Here is a 16116-nt window from a genome sequence, read left to right on the forward strand (position 1 = left end):
ACATTAGTAAGAGCACGAAGACCTGCGTCAGTTTGTGAACATATGTTTTGGCGTGTAGAGTCAGTGGCGAAATGCAATGAAGCAAAAAAAAAAAAAACAACATAAAAGGTGGCAAAATAGAATAGACACATCACATATAGAAAAAAAGGGGGGGAAAAAAAAACCATACGGTCCTACCATGAAGGTAAGGTTTTATTTTCAGAAAAAGAGTTCGTCCTCACATTTACACCATGTCTGTGTACATAAACCATTTCCCTAAGATAAAGATAAAAGAATTTATCAGTTGTCTGGGGGAAATGCCTAAAACAATAAATGAATGAAAAATAATATATAAAAAAACACATTTACATAAGGACTTCCAAATAAGCATTAAATAACGTAAATATTCTTAATAGACAGGCATGCCAGTGTAAGGTATGTCTAGATAAAGCCATGTGCAGGAATTACAGGTCACTTAGCAGACAGAGATTCAGGGACTGAAGGGGCAACTTTGTTGCATAGGAAAAAACAAACCCTTAGCAATGTACTATAAAGCATACATACAGTGCACATATACAAGGATCCTATGTAACTGCTGCCACTATAAAACATACATACAGTACACATATACAAGGATCCTATGTAACTGCTGCCACTATAAAACATACATACAGTACACATATAAAAGGATGCTATGTAACTGCTGCCACTATAAAACATACATACAGTACACATATACAAGGATCCTATGTAACTGCTGCCACTATAAAACATACATACAGTACACATATACAAGGATCCTATGTAACTGCTGCCACTATAAAACATACATACAGTACACATATATGCACATAATAGAAATCTCTTGTACTACTGTCACTATAAAACATACATAGTGTACACACACATGTGCACCCAACACATGCACACAGAGCAAGTAGATGTGATTGTCACTAGGTAGTGCACACACATTCATGCAATATGGTTTTATGTAACTGGTTTTCCTTTACAACACATATAGGGTACACGCATATCCATACAACATGGTTATATGTAACTTCTTGGACTTTAAAACATACATTGGGTACATACATATGTACACAACATGGTTAGATGTGACTATTTCAATTATAAGACACTCATACGGTACACACATATGTACACAACATGCTGATATGCAACATTTTCGACTATAAAGCATAAATACAGTACACACGTATGCACACATGATAAAACACACATACAGTACACACGTATGTACACAACATGATAAAACACACATACAGTACACAATATGATAAAACACACATACAGTACGCACGTATGTACACAACATGATAAAACACACATACAGTACACACGTATGTACACAACATAATAAAACACACATACTGGACACACGTATGTACACAACATGATAAAACACACATACAGTACGCACGTATGTACACAACATGATAAAACACACATACAGTACACACGTATGTACACAACATGATAAAACACACATACAGTACACACGTATGCACACAACATAATTAAACACACATACAGTACACAATATGATAAAACACACATACAGTACACACGTATGCACACAACATAATTAAACACACATACTGGACACACGTATGTACACAACATGATAAAACACACATACAGTACGCACGTATGTACACAACATGATAAAACACACATACAGTACACACGTATGTACACAACATGATAAAACACACATACAGTACACACGTATGTACGCAACATAATTAAACACACATACAGTACACACGCATGTACACAACATGATAAAACACACATGCTGGACGCATGCACACAACACAGTTCTTTGTAGCTATTCCACTAATAACACACACATACAATGCACACGTATGCACACAACATGATAAAGTAGGACCGTCACATCCGATATGCACATTCCTCAACTTTCGCATACAACCATGCAAACGTATACACGTGACACAAACACCAGGAAAGCACAGACAGAGATCTGTGGACAGAAAACAGAGAGAGCGGTGTGTACACACAAACACAGGGCGATCACACAGAAGAAGTTGGAGCCACAGGGAGGAGAAGAAGATGTAATGACTGCTTCTGTGTGTCAGGCTGGGGACGAAGGTGTCACTCCTGCTCCATCAAACACACACATAGAGCAGCATGGAGGCAGAGAGGCTAAATATTCCACTGTCAGAGCACGGCCGGGACAGCAATTCATTCCTCTCTCATGTACTTCAGGACAATGACAATTTAATACAAGGCTACAGGATGTGAAGGGGAACAAAAAGGCTGCGTTCCCAGGCCGCGGAGCAGAACGGGAGAACGTGCGGGGGGGGGGGGGGGGGGGGCAGAGATAATGGCAATAATTATCAAAAATAATCAGGACACTGAGGTCCCCGATACTGACAGAGCTAATACTGCTGGCACAGAGAGAAAACAGGAATACGATAGATAGATAGATAGATAGATAGATAGATAGATAGATAGATAGATAATTAGTACAAAGATACATATTTGGATAGATAGATTGATAAAAAAAATATATACATTTGCATCAGTTTGACATTGTCTTCTAGATTGTTTGTATCATAGAACATTCAAATCCTGTGCTTTTATTTATCCATCTATCTATCTATCTATCTATCTATCTATCTATCTACCTATCTATCGAATACCTATCTATCAAATATCTATCTATCGAATATCTATCTATCTCAGACAGTTCTACAGTACAATATCCCAAACAATAAGATGAATTAGAACAAGCAAATTCCCCAAATACCACTGTGGAAAAACGATACATTTAACCCCTTCAAATCTACAAGAGAAACTCCCATGGGTCCCATAGTGGACAAGTGTAGCTGAAGTCTCAAAGTGTGTCAAGATTTCAAAATAATAAAGCCAACTCTTGGGAAAGAGGTTCCCTACAACCCCCTTGATATCTAAATTGTACCCCAAGATTTACCTATACTAAATGAGGTGCTCCAAGCGTTGTTCAGATTCCCATCTCCACTTCTTCTACAGGTCACAGGGATTGTGCCAAATGTTCACCTGGTACGACTCAGAGGGGGCAATACAGAACTTATCAGATCATCTGACGCGAAGAGCCCATCGTGCAAGAATCACATTGCCCAGGAACAGTCCCGGGAGTAGGACAAAAAAATAACATAGAAGCAATAAAAAAAAAATTGGACTATAGGAGGAGCGAGCCTATAGGCAGTGACCCAAACGTCACCATTGTAATCCTAGAAATACACCTCTGTCCCCATCTCCTGCTGTCCATCCTCCTTACAACATGCAAAAATAAGCATCAAAAGTAAAAGCATTGACTAGAACTTAAAGAAGCAAAAACATAATACACCTTGAAATGTGCAGCGAGAGGCAGAAAGACCAACCGTTCTGGGAAATTAATGGGTATTCACCAGGGCTTTGCTAATAACATGGGTTAATTACAGCTGCAACGCACTAGGCTCAGTAAATAAAAGAGCACAACCATAAACACATTAAAATGAGCATTCAGCTCTATAAAATGGGACAGCTCCCCCGGAAAAGACCGAGCTGTCAAAATGAAATGTAAATGTGGTGGTGGGGGGGTAGATGAGATGGTTTTTTTTCTCCCCATTATTTCCAACATTCTAAATTGAAGAGAAGAGCGGGACGTGACAGTTCTGATTTTGAGATCTCTATTGCAGCTCGTGACTGGGAGATAAAAATAAAAAAAATGGGAGAGAATTTCAAAAATTTATGCCAAGTCTTTCGATTCTGTCGAAGCCTTGGACTAACTTACGTCGTGATCTTCACGAAAAACTTCACGGGAGCTTTAGTGACACCTCCCTGTCTCTGGGGATCAAACTTTTAGACTAGAAAAAGTGAAGTAAAGGGGGAAAGAAAAAAAGGAAATCAAAGCTGGATCCCTGCTGGAAACCTGATCACTTGAAAGCAATCACTTAAGATTGTGTACTCATTTATTGTAGCACTAATGTCATCTTATCTTGGCGTCTTGACAGCCAGTAGCCCTTTTCTTATCAACAATTCCACTTTAAGTTCTTCTTTGCGCCCTTCCTATAGCTATAGATAGAATTACCCCCCCCCCCACAACCCCGACAAACTTTGGAGCAAGAGGCCGATATTCCATCATAAGATTCCCTTATCCTTATGTATCCTCTTAACATGTCTCATTCTTTTGTCTTCCTCGACTCTTCCTACCAACACCAGCTCCTGTGCTTTCCCTTTTTTGGACTCTTTCATTTGCCTTTATTTTCCGCTTTCCAACAGCTGTGACAACTGTTAAAACAGTCAGTAAAATTAAGTCAGCTCGGTAATCCTTTAGTCAATGTAACATTTTAATCAGAGGTAGAAGGAGTTTTATGCAAAGAGCCTACTGTTTCATTCCCGGAGATGAGATTGACACATATGTCAGGATGGGCCGATACATTTATTGCCTCTGTTACAATTATTTGGAAAGAAGTAGCAGCTAAGCTTAACTTACATTCCCTCAGTGATATGCCCCCCTCCAACACATCCTACCTAAAAGAAATCCCCTATCTCTTTTTTTTTTTTTGTCCCGGCAACAAAGTAGACAACCATCGACTGCTACCCCAGACCGAATAATAACGCTAACATATAGAATAACAAAGCCTTCCGCTACATTGACGACGTCACTCCTGCAATCAGCGATGCACAAAAGCGATAGTGGGGTTCAGAGCGCGACCCCAATGTTCTCTCCGTGTGCCGTAAGCCTTCGAACCACGGTCCCTCCATCTGACATCTGCACGCAGATCATTTCCATGCATCTTGCCTAAGAGGCTTATCTAAAGTAATCATTCAAATTAGCCATAAGCAGGTAAATTTAAGAAAGCTTCTTTAGCAGAGACAAGTGCGGTGGACCACACTTGGAAGGTTGTTTCGACCCAACTTAAAAACTTCTCAAAGTTTTCTTTTTTAGATTGAGATGTTTAGTGGGTGGTTGGTGATTACTCTAGATGGGGGTGAGCATGCTAAAGCTATAGGGGGGGATAGGTGGTTGTAGCGTGCAGCTTAAGTTATGCCCTGCACGCTGACACAGTCACACATGGTCTTGTGTGTTCCTGCACACAATACAAGTCTCTCCCCTTTCCCACAATTATTACAGGCGCTCGCTCGCATTGTTAGCACTTCGAGCAGCTCCACATGACACAAAAGTATCAATGACAGATCCTTTCTAAGAAATACATGCATCTCCTGCACAACTACAAGGCTTCTTCGGACTACTTAGGAATTCCTCCCACTTGGAAGGAAATCTCCGTCCTGTACAGATCAAATACATTTTATTTCCTATACCTCCAAAACCAGCCCCCCCCCCCCCTCCCACACACACTCACACACATCTAGCCCCGGTTACTCATTGACAAATGCCTGCATTGTAACTAGTTAATGCTTATCCATCTAGAATTCAACTTCAGGCTGGAACACAAAAGCTCCAGCTTCAGAAACACTTCTCCAAACATGCTTTCTCATTTTCTGCTCATTATCCTCCCCCCCCCTCCCTGCCCAAGCACCGAGCTTGTCACTTGTGTTCTAAAATGTGACAGCGGCGACCAACACAACAAGCATTCTGGTGGGTCTGAATGGCATGCAGGTTTGTGCTCTGTCCAGGGAGGTGGTGGTGGGGGGACGTTTCTAGGAAAATGTGCAGCACGGGAGCAAAACGACCACATTTTAACACTTCGCTAAGCTTCTTTTTTTTTTTGTGCCAAGTGCCTATTCTTAGTACCTGAATGAGGAAAGAGTGACAGACAGCTGTTCCTCGGATTGTGATGGGACTCACAGTGGAAGGTAACGGAACAATCCCACAGTCGCACAATTAAAAGAATAGGATAAAAAAAAACAAGCAGCAACCTCCACACAATAGAGACAAGACAGGCACACAGTGATCACTCATGCACAGAAATCCTCTTAGCCCCTACCTGCATCTCTGTCGAAAGAAAGAGGAAAGAAGAAGCAAAATTTTTGTTTAAAAAAAAAGAGAGAGAGAGAGAGGTACCTACTCTTCCTCGTAGTGCAGGGAAAAAGACTCTTGAAGGCAAAGTTCTACCGAATCCATGTGCGCCCGGCAACCATAATTTGTGCACCCCAGCTATAAATCAAAGTTTCCTTGTCAGAGGACAGTGCAATTAACACAAATGTTCTCCTGGTGACAAGCCTATAGGCACAGCCAGTTGGGACCAAAAGCTCTCACACTCTCCTAATCAAGGACTTAAAGCCCCGATTGCAGCTTATTAATATGAAGTAGAGCTTTACATATGCAGTCCCTCTGGCCCACTTGGCTACTGGATTGGTGGGAGAATAGCCAATGGAAGAAGGGGAGGGCAGGAGCTTCAGCACATTGTGACAGCTAGGCAGGTACTGTGTGAGAGAGAGAGAGAGAGAGAGAGCGAAGGGGGGGGGGACTGAGAACACACTGAAAACTGAGATGGAGAGGGGAGATTTCTCCTGAGCTACAAATGTTTCATTTGGGCTACAGTACAAAGAGGGAATAAAAAAAAAAGAAAAGGTTCCTCTGTTTGGGCATTAAACGTTTGTTACAACATAAAACACAACTCACCGGAGCCAAATAAATGAAAAAATTTCATGTAAATTTTTAATTTTTTAAATTTTTTTCCTGAAGCATGAAGTTTCTACCTTTCCTCGCTGCATGCCCATTCCCTATTGGGTCGCGTTTTACTTTGCTCTGAATTTGTCTTTTGTTTAGCATTTTAAATTTTTCTGCACCTTTTTGCAAATGTTTTTGGAGGAATTTTACGGCCGCGGGAAAAGGGAAATGGAAATTTTGCAGAGCGGGATATCAATTCTGGGCTAGAAGCGCTGACCCTGGTGCGCAAAAGTGTTTTGACGCAGCGCCCCCGTAAAGCACCGCCGTCGGTCTCTTAGAAAGGTCGAAAGTCTTTCGAGAGGTGAGGGGAAGGGAGGGAGGATTCAGAGTCTTCAGGTGCTGCGGCTAGCCCCGGGGTATAGAAAGAGTTAAACGGCCTCCCAGCCGCACATAACGTTCTGTATGTTTGTCTACATAACGTACACGCCTTCGTGCACTTGTCAACCCCCATTTCTTTTTAAGTGAGCAGGCAAGTAGGAACCAAATTTAACACGTCGAGCGCACAAATTCAGATTATGTTCAAAAACAATGAGAAATGCCGGGGAAGTCACATTGATCAATCAGTTTCTGCTTTTTGTGACGGTGAACAGATTACAGCCCTACTAAATGCACACTGCTCCAGATCCTAAGAGGATGGGGGGGGGGGTGAAGAAAATCCAAAATGCACAGTAGTAAACATATGCATTCAAAAAATTGTAGCCCTAAGAACATCACATTCCCACATTCCCCCAAAAACGAACTTCTTAATGCAACTGTAGAATTCGGAAACTCGTTACAAACTGATGCAACATTTCCCGACACAAAATCCCTGATACATAATTGCCAAAATAAACAGAATCCAAAAAACAAATCAGGTCGGAAGGACGGACGGACGGACGGACGGACGGTAAGGTGTATAAGAGGTTATGATTTAACCCCATCCATCCCAGGTTGCTGGAGAATCTCCACACCTTCTCAAGGAAACTTTTCTCACGCCACCTGCCAGTTTTTTTTAGTCCTTCAAGACATGGACGTTCGCCCTCCAGAATCCTTCGTCCTCATCCAGCGCATTGCAAATGTCTCCCAATACGATTCCCCCTTGAAGACGGCTTCGTTAGGTGGAAATGGAGTCGAGATAAGAGACGGCTGCCAATTTTTTAAAAAAATTCTGGGCCACTTTTTAAATCTTTTAAACTTTTTGGGGGATTTTTGTCTATTTTTTATTTTTTGCTAGAGAACGGGGAGTTAACGTCGCGAAACTATGTCACTGCGCAGAGTGTCAAAAGCAGGTACTAAAAGCTTAATTACCAGTAGCATTACGCCGTCTATATTGTTAAATGTGAACCCTGCAATTAAGATGTAAATTTGGCTGTGAGCAGTGAATAAAAAGAGCTTTGGGACGAGAAGTAAAATGCGAGCATTCTGGAGACGCTATACAACAAAAAAGATTAGTCTCAAACCTTAACAGGGGAGACATTTAATCATTTTACAGCATTCAAATGCCTTCTTTTTTTTTTTCTTTTCTTTTTTTTTTAGCACATTTTGATTGAAACCGGAATTTAAAATACCATAAAAGAATAAAGCGAGCGTTCCCCGTCAGCATGTAAAAGAGGCATCCACTTTCCGGCTGCGGGGTAATCTTTATCTCTGCAATATTGATGCCACTAATTATTTTCCCTGTGTACCATTTCGACTAAATGCAAATGTCACAGTCCGGCCATACGTGTTCTCTATGGGATATGTGACGGCACGGGGGTAAGAAGAAAAAAAAAAAAAAAGGACCGTGCGCTGCAAAAATGACAAGACGTGTGGACCTGGTAGGATTAGAGCTGCTAATTTTCTGTAGTCTGCAGGATAATGGTAATTTGCCATCTTTCCATGCAGGGTCCTTTTCATGTTTTCACATCTACCCAAAAACATTGCCTGCCACGTCCCCTGCTGTTACCCTATTAACCAAAGCAAAATTCCCTCCAACCAGCTTTCATCCAGTTAAATGACTGTCCCCACTGTGGTTCCTCGATGGACACTGAGAGACAAAGCCTTTACCCCCCCCCTCCTCCTCCTCCTCCTCTTCTTCTTCTTCTTCTTCCTCCTCCCCTGCAAGTGAAGAGGTCCCCCATTATAGGATGTGAGACTACCCCAGAGTCAGTGTCATGTCCCTTGTGATCTACACCAATCCTTGAACTTGAAATAGGTTCTAGAATTAGCCTTGTATCAATCATACGGCTCACAGGGATCTAGATCTAAAGAAGTGGAATATCGTCTGGTGTCTCCATGTCACATCGGCGATTATTGCACTGGATAAACCCAGAGATAAGTCTGAACGTCTGACCGTGTGTTACTGTGTGTCTGCAGGGGCATGGCGGGTGGCTGGAGGAGAGGGTATGATGGAGGCAGAAAGATATGGGGGGATGGATAGAGAGATAGATAGATAGATAGATAGATAGATAGATAGATAGATAGATAGATAGATAGATAGATAGATAGATAGATATGAGAGATAGATAGATAGATAGATAATAGATAGATAGATAGATAATAGATAGATAGATAATAGATAGATAGATAGATGATAGATAGATAGATAGATAGATAATAGATAGATAGATAGATAGATAGATAATAGATAGATAGATAATAGATAGATAGATGATAGATAGATAGATAGATAGATAGATAGATAGATAGATAGATAGATAGATAGATAATAGATAGATAGATAGATAGATAGATAGATAGATGATAGATAATAGATGATAGATAGATAGATAGATAGATAGATAGATAGATAGATAGATAGATAGATAGATAGATAGATATGAGATAGATAGATAGATGGATGATAGATAGATAATAGATAGATAGATAGATGATAGATAGATAGATAGATAGATAGATAGATAGATAATAGATAATAGATAGATAGATAGATAGATAGATAGATAATAGATAATAGATAGATAGATAGATAGATAGATAGATAGATGGATAATAGATAGATAGATGATAGATAATAGATAGATAGATAGATAGATAGATAGATAGATGATAGATAATAGATAGATAGATATATAGATAGATAGATAGATAGATAGATAGATAGATATGAGATAGATAGATAGATAATAGATAGATAGATAGATAGATAGATAGATAGATAGATAGATAATAGATAATAGATAGATAGATAGATAGATAGATAGATAGATAGATAGATAGATAGATGATAGATAGATAGATAGATAGATAATAGATAATAGATAGATAGATAGATAGATAGATAGATAGATAGATAGATAGATGATAGATAATAGATAGATAGATGATAGATAGATAGATAGATAGATAGATAGATAGATAGATAGATAGATATGAGATAGATAGATAGATAATAGATAGATAGATATGAGATAGATAGATAGATAGATAGATAGATAGATAGATAGATAGATAGATAATAGATAATAGATAGATAGATAGATAGATAGATAATAGATAATAGATAGATAGATAGATAGATAGATAGATAGATAGATAGATGGATAATAGATAGATAGATGATAGATAATAGATAGATAGATAGATAGATAGATAGATAGATAGATAGATAGATAGATGATAGATAATAGATAGATAGATAGATAGATAGATAGATAGATAGATAGATAGATAGATAGATATGAGATAGATAGATAGATAATAGATAGATAGATAGATAGATAGATAGATAGATAGATAGATAGATAGATAGATAATAGATAATAGATAGATAGATAGATAGATAGATAGATAGATAGATGATAGATAGATAGATAGATAGATAATAGATAATAGATAGATAGATAGATAGATAGATAGATAGATAGATAGATAGATGATAGATAATAGATAGATAGATGATAGATAGATAGATAGATAGATAGATAGATATGAGATAGATAGATAGATAATAGATAGATAGATATGAGATAGATAGATAGATAATAGATAGATAGATAGATAGATAGATAATAGATAGATAATAGGTAGATAGATAGATAGATAGATAGATAGATAGATATGAAACAAAAATAGATGAGCAGACCACGGACTTCATCCAATTTGATAGATAGATAGATAGATAGATATGAGAGAGAATTAGATAGATATAAGATAGATAGATAGATAGATAGATAGATAGATAGATGGATAGATAGATAGATAGATAGATGGATAGATAGATGGATACACAGTCGGCACACTGAGCAGTAACTGACGCTCTCTCCATGCTGAACATGTGCACAGTGTTGTCATTTACAGGAGAGATAAAGGACGGGCGAGCTGCTCCCCTCCGGTCGGACCCCCGGTGGCAGGTAGCGGTCTGTGAGGAGTGTAGCGTACGCCGCTCCGGTATTATAATCTGCTCGTCCTCTCCCCCGGGAATCGTGCAGATTGTACACAGTTACCTACACGTCTTCCCCCTATACAATACCGTGAGGATCGCACATGTTTTCCACACGGTTATCCTACGTTTTGCATTCCTCCGGGGGGGGGGGGGGGGGGGGTCATGTAATTGCTTTATCATCTCGTGTTGTTTAATTTGTCTTTGTTTTTGGTGAATAAAGCTCATATCTAATCCGCCTGATTTGTACGGTAGGTTACAGGAGGTTCTCATCGGTGGGGCATCATACGCCTCGTGCCCCAGGATTGTACCAAGCTACTACTCCCATCATTAGCTTCATACACTAGGAGACACATAGGCGTGGAATCTTACACTACAACAACCATTATCCTGGATCCCACCTCCTAACATGTTGAAAAAAGGGTCTCTTATTATTATTTTTACCCCCGACACTCTTAGGCTGCAACTCAGTCCAATTCAAGTGAAGAGGATAAACTGCAATACCAGTCACCACCTATGGGCAATGGTGGCACTGTTTCTAGAAGACAAAGCACACCCTTGTATTGCCATACAGGTACGTCATAGTGACAGTACATTCTCCAGCCGGAGGAGGGAGTAGGCCATTTAACCCCATAATCGCCATGATCGGTATAGATCAAATTGACCAAAGCGGCTGTCCGATTCAGGTCCGAATAAAATTGACCAAAATCAACAGTTCCCTAATTGTTTCCCTCTCCCTCAGTTCTCCTGAAACAAATTGTACAGAATTCAGGTTGAATTTTTAAATTTTTTAATTGATTTCCTCCTTTATACTCACCAAGTAGTGCGATCAACTAGGTTGATGGGTAGATACCGGCCACGATGGCCGACCCGGCGGTGCTGCCCAGAGTACGACCTGACAGATGTCTGTGCATTTTATAAGCAGATGTAATAATGTAATACAGAAACGCAACCTGAAATTGTGGTGTCCATAAACGAGACCATAAAAATGGCAAAAATTGTACAATTATATTACAAATAATAAAAGAAAAGTCACAAAAATGCAAAAACAAAACTGATGTTAATGATACTTTGTAATATCACTGTAAGGGCTCATGCACACGACAGTATGTATTTTGCGGTCCACAAAAAACGGATCCGCCTAAAATACGGATGACGTCCGTGTGCATTCCGTATTTTGCAAAACGGAACAGATGGCCCCTAATAGAACAGTCCTATCCTTGTCCGTAGTGCGGACAATAATAGGACATGTTCTATTTTTTGCGGAACGGAAATATGGACATATGGAAACTGAATGCACACTGAGAAACTTGAATGGTTTTCGCATATGGTACGCAAAAAAAAAATACAGAACGCACTCGGAAAGTAAAATACGTTCGTGTGCATGAGCCCTAAGTCATTCAGTAAAATGATTACGTCAAGTAAGGTATGAATGATGTAAAATATTAATAATAATAATAATAATATTAAAATCTACTAATTAAAGTTATATTTCAGAACAACACATTTGATGACCAGTCCTTAAAGGGTTGTCTCACTTCAGAAAATGGAATTTATCATGTAGATAAAGCACTTACTAATGTATTGTGATTGTCCATATTGCCTCCTTTGCTGTCTGGATTCATTTTTCCATCACATTATACACTGCTCGTATCCAGAGGTTACAACCATCCAGAAATCCAGTAGCGGTGGTCGTGCTTGCACACTATAGTGGTAGCACACAAATAAAAAAAATCTCTCAAATCTAATGTAGTGTGTGTGTGTCCGCTAAAGTAATCCACACCGTCGCATTTACAATCACAAAATTTGGCACACAGGTACATCAGGTGTCCGGGAAGGTTTTATACCAGGTCTCAGCTCTCTAGGACGTACCGTTCCCGATATATTCCCGAAAAATGCATTAGCCAATAGAAGCTTGGTCACATGACCTTTATCAGCAAATAGAAGCTCCCAGGTCCTTCAGCCTCCACATACACAGTTTTACTCCTGGTTTCCATAACAACTCAGCCATTTTTCCTCACTGCTGTAGGTGAGCTTTAAAAGTAATCTGTCACCAGGATAATCGCTATTGAAGTAAAGCCATGGCCTAATAGCACTTAGTACCTTATTTCAAGATGTGCCTTTGTTCCAGCAATAGATGTTTTTATCCTCTGAAAATCCAGTTTATTTGGTATGCAAATGAGCCAGTAAGGTGCCCAGAGGGGCGTCACTCTTGCAGGAAGGAACCCAGACACGCCCCCTGCCACAATGTGTCCACCCTCAAAAGACGAACGTAAAACCCTGCCACAGGTCCCGCTAAGCCACGACCTTGACCCGGTTAGGCCACGCCCCCTCCCACTCCACAGCCGACAGGGATTGAAAAAATGAAGTTAAAAATCTACTTCTGTCAGCTGCAGAGTTGGGAGGGAGGGTGACTTTCTTCCTGCAGCTCACACTCAGACAGCACAGTGCTGCTGTCTGAGAGTAAGCTGTTCAAAAGGACATCCCTGTGTCCATCCAGGCCCTACGCCAGATGGAGGACAGGGAGTCTGAAAGCCGGACTGTCCGGCCTAAAACTGGACCTCTGGCCACCCTAGGGGCAGGCTGCTGTGGAGGTCACAGTTAAGGGGACGGTCCGCTATGGAGGTCAATGTTAAGGGGCAGATTGCTATAAAGGCCACTGTTAAGGGGCGGGCCCCTCTGGAAGTCACTGTCAAGGGGGTGGTGTACTGTGAAAGTCACTGTTAAAGGGGAAGGCTGCTGTAAAGGTCAAAGTTAAGGGGGTGGGCTACTGTGGAGGTCCAATTTTAAGGGATGGTGCACTGTGGGGGGGGTCAGTGTTAAGGGGTGGGGGGCTGTGTAGGTCACTGTTTTGGGGGCGGGGTGCTGTAGATGTCACTGTTATAGTGGATACTGTCGATATCTTTTAAAGACACACACAAACATTAAATGAAATAGATTAAATATACCCGAGCAAAGCTAGTAACTACATAAAAAAAAAAAATGTCATGGATAAAATTTATTTGGTCCTTAAAGGCGTTTTCCAGGATTACTATGGTTTACCTCATGTACATCTTCCCCATTTTCTTTTTTCAATTTGGACTCTCCTGACCCGTTTTCACCATGTCAACCACCAATCACTCTGATTTGTTCCCATCCTGTATGTAGCACTTCCTTTTTCTGTGTCCATCCAAACCCATGATGCACTTCTCTTTCCTATTCCACAGCACTGCCCTAACAATGCCCAACTAGTTTATAGCCCCTCCCACTACTTACTTACATAGACACTCCCCTATCACTGCCCCGCCCCTGGACTTAACATCACAGGTAGAGATGAGCGAAATTTTTAAAAATGTGATTTGGACGCTTTGCCAAATTTTTCCCAAAAAAATGCATTTTGTTCCGAATTAATTCGTCATGAAGCACGTTAAATCAGGTATATCCCGGCCTGCAGGGAGAGTGCATCTCAGTGTACATCACTGTGCATTGCAGCAACATGCATGCATAGCATGCATGCAAATGCACATTGAGGGGGTCAAAATGGGAGTGTAGTCTATAGAAAAAAGAGAGCATAGTCTGCAAAATGGGGCACGACCTCCAGGGAACCAAGTTAAAAAATTTGGCAATTATGGCAAATGCGGTTCTACCGCTGGCAGGAAGGACAGCTCCTTCTATTACTTCAGCCACTAAGCATTGCATTTAAAGGCTATGTACACCTTCAGGGGCAATTTTTTTTATGATTGCTTTTTACTTATTTTGGGCTAAAAATCTTTTTTTCAGTTAGTCTTTATTAAGAATATTGAGACATTCTGTCACAAAAGGTTAGATGTTTGTCTAGCTGTGTGAATGGTACTTTCACTTTCACTTTGTGCCGGTCAACTAATAACCCTTATCTCTAAATTACTTAAAGGTCATAAATACTTATTTAAGCCACATCAATAAGGTAAGAACTAAGCTATAATGAGTGTTTCTAATGTCAGAGAGCAGAGATAAGGAGCCATCAGCTAAGCTGCCTGACGGAACAGAGTAAAAATTAAGGGTCTGTTTCTAGAGAAACTCAAGGCTGCACAGAGAAAGGGGTTCACTATTTTTTTAAAAGACCAATTAAAAACAATGATTTTTAACTCACACCCCCAAAATTTTTGATAGCCTTTAAGGGACCAACTGCTGAGTAATTCACCATCAATTAGCATTTGGGGCCAGCAATATCCCATCAGTAGGGGTCCAACACCTGGCACCCCCACATGTCAAATGTTCCCTGCAGCCTCCGGTCTGGAGCTAGCAGATTGAATGGAGCCACAAGCACAGTGCAGCTCAAAGTGTCATGGCCATGCTGGGTTACTGCAGCCCATCAATATCTGGAGCCCTGAAAACCCCTTTAAGTGGCATAATGCTAGTTGCTTGCAACAACCACTAGGGGGAGCTTTTTGGATACAGGTTCATATTGCTTCCATTAAATTCAGAGGGGCCCTTATTACCTGATACTTTTTTATTACTCTACTCCTATATATTCTGTTCCCACAGACAAAAGACAAGATGAGACAATGCCTGTTAATCAGAAAGACAGACACTTCCATTACTGCCCCTTAGAGGGATGAAGCACCTCCACAACACCCTCACAAATAAACTAACAGAGAGACCGAGCTCCTCTAGATAGACTAACAGCACAATTTATATTAGCTCTGCGGGAAACAATAAAAATGTTTTTTAATAAGTGACATCAACAAGAAATATTTGGTATTATTATCTTCCCTTTTAATAATGACATGTTTATGTACAGAATAGTCTGAATAATGATGTTTAGAGTTTTTTTTATAAAAAAGCAGAAATGTAGAAATCTATATTTATCTATCTATCCATCTAATATCTATCTATCTCATATCTCATATCGATCTATCTCATATCTATCTATTAGTGTTGATCGAGCACCGTAGTGCTCGGGTGCTCGGGCCGAACACATCGGAATGTTCGGGTGCTCGACCGAGCACCTGAGCACAATGGAAGTCAATGGAAGAACCCGAGCATTAAACCAGGCGGCCCCTGCTCTGAAGAGGGGAGGGTGTCTGGTTCATAGGAAAAGGTCAGAAATCGATGGAAACACCACTGAAATGGTTCCGGAACAGCATGGGGAGGATGTCTGGATGCATCTTGG

At 40.3% G+C, this 16116-nt stretch overlaps 1 protein-coding gene across 9 annotated transcripts in view; it reads right to left on the reverse strand.

Annotated features, from left to right (window-relative positions):
• Positions 1-16116, reverse strand: part of ESRRG (estrogen related receptor gamma) — a 911602-nt gene that overhangs the window by 198194 nt on the left and 697292 nt on the right. For 2 of the 9 annotated variants that reach the window (XM_040430433.1, XM_040430437.1), the window contains exons 1-2: positions 6021-6234; positions 178-255 (exon numbers count right to left, since the gene is read on the reverse strand). The exons of 1 other annotated variant lie outside the window; for it this stretch is intronic. In XM_040430433.1, coding sequence (XP_040286367.1) covers positions 178-255; positions 6021-6076 — 134 coding nt within the window. In that variant the 5' untranslated portion in view covers positions 6077-6234. Of the gene's footprint in view, positions 1-177; positions 256-5939; positions 6235-16116 lie in introns of those variants that run through there. 6 more of the 9 variants (XM_040430436.1, XM_040430438.1, XM_040430434.1 and 3 more) reach the window with 5 other exon arrangements.

The sequence above is a fragment of the Bufo bufo genome, chromosome 4 (assembly GCF_905171765.1).
Source record: "Bufo bufo chromosome 4, aBufBuf1.1, whole genome shotgun sequence".
Classification (NCBI taxonomy): Eukaryota; Metazoa; Chordata; class Amphibia; order Anura; family Bufonidae; genus Bufo; species Bufo bufo.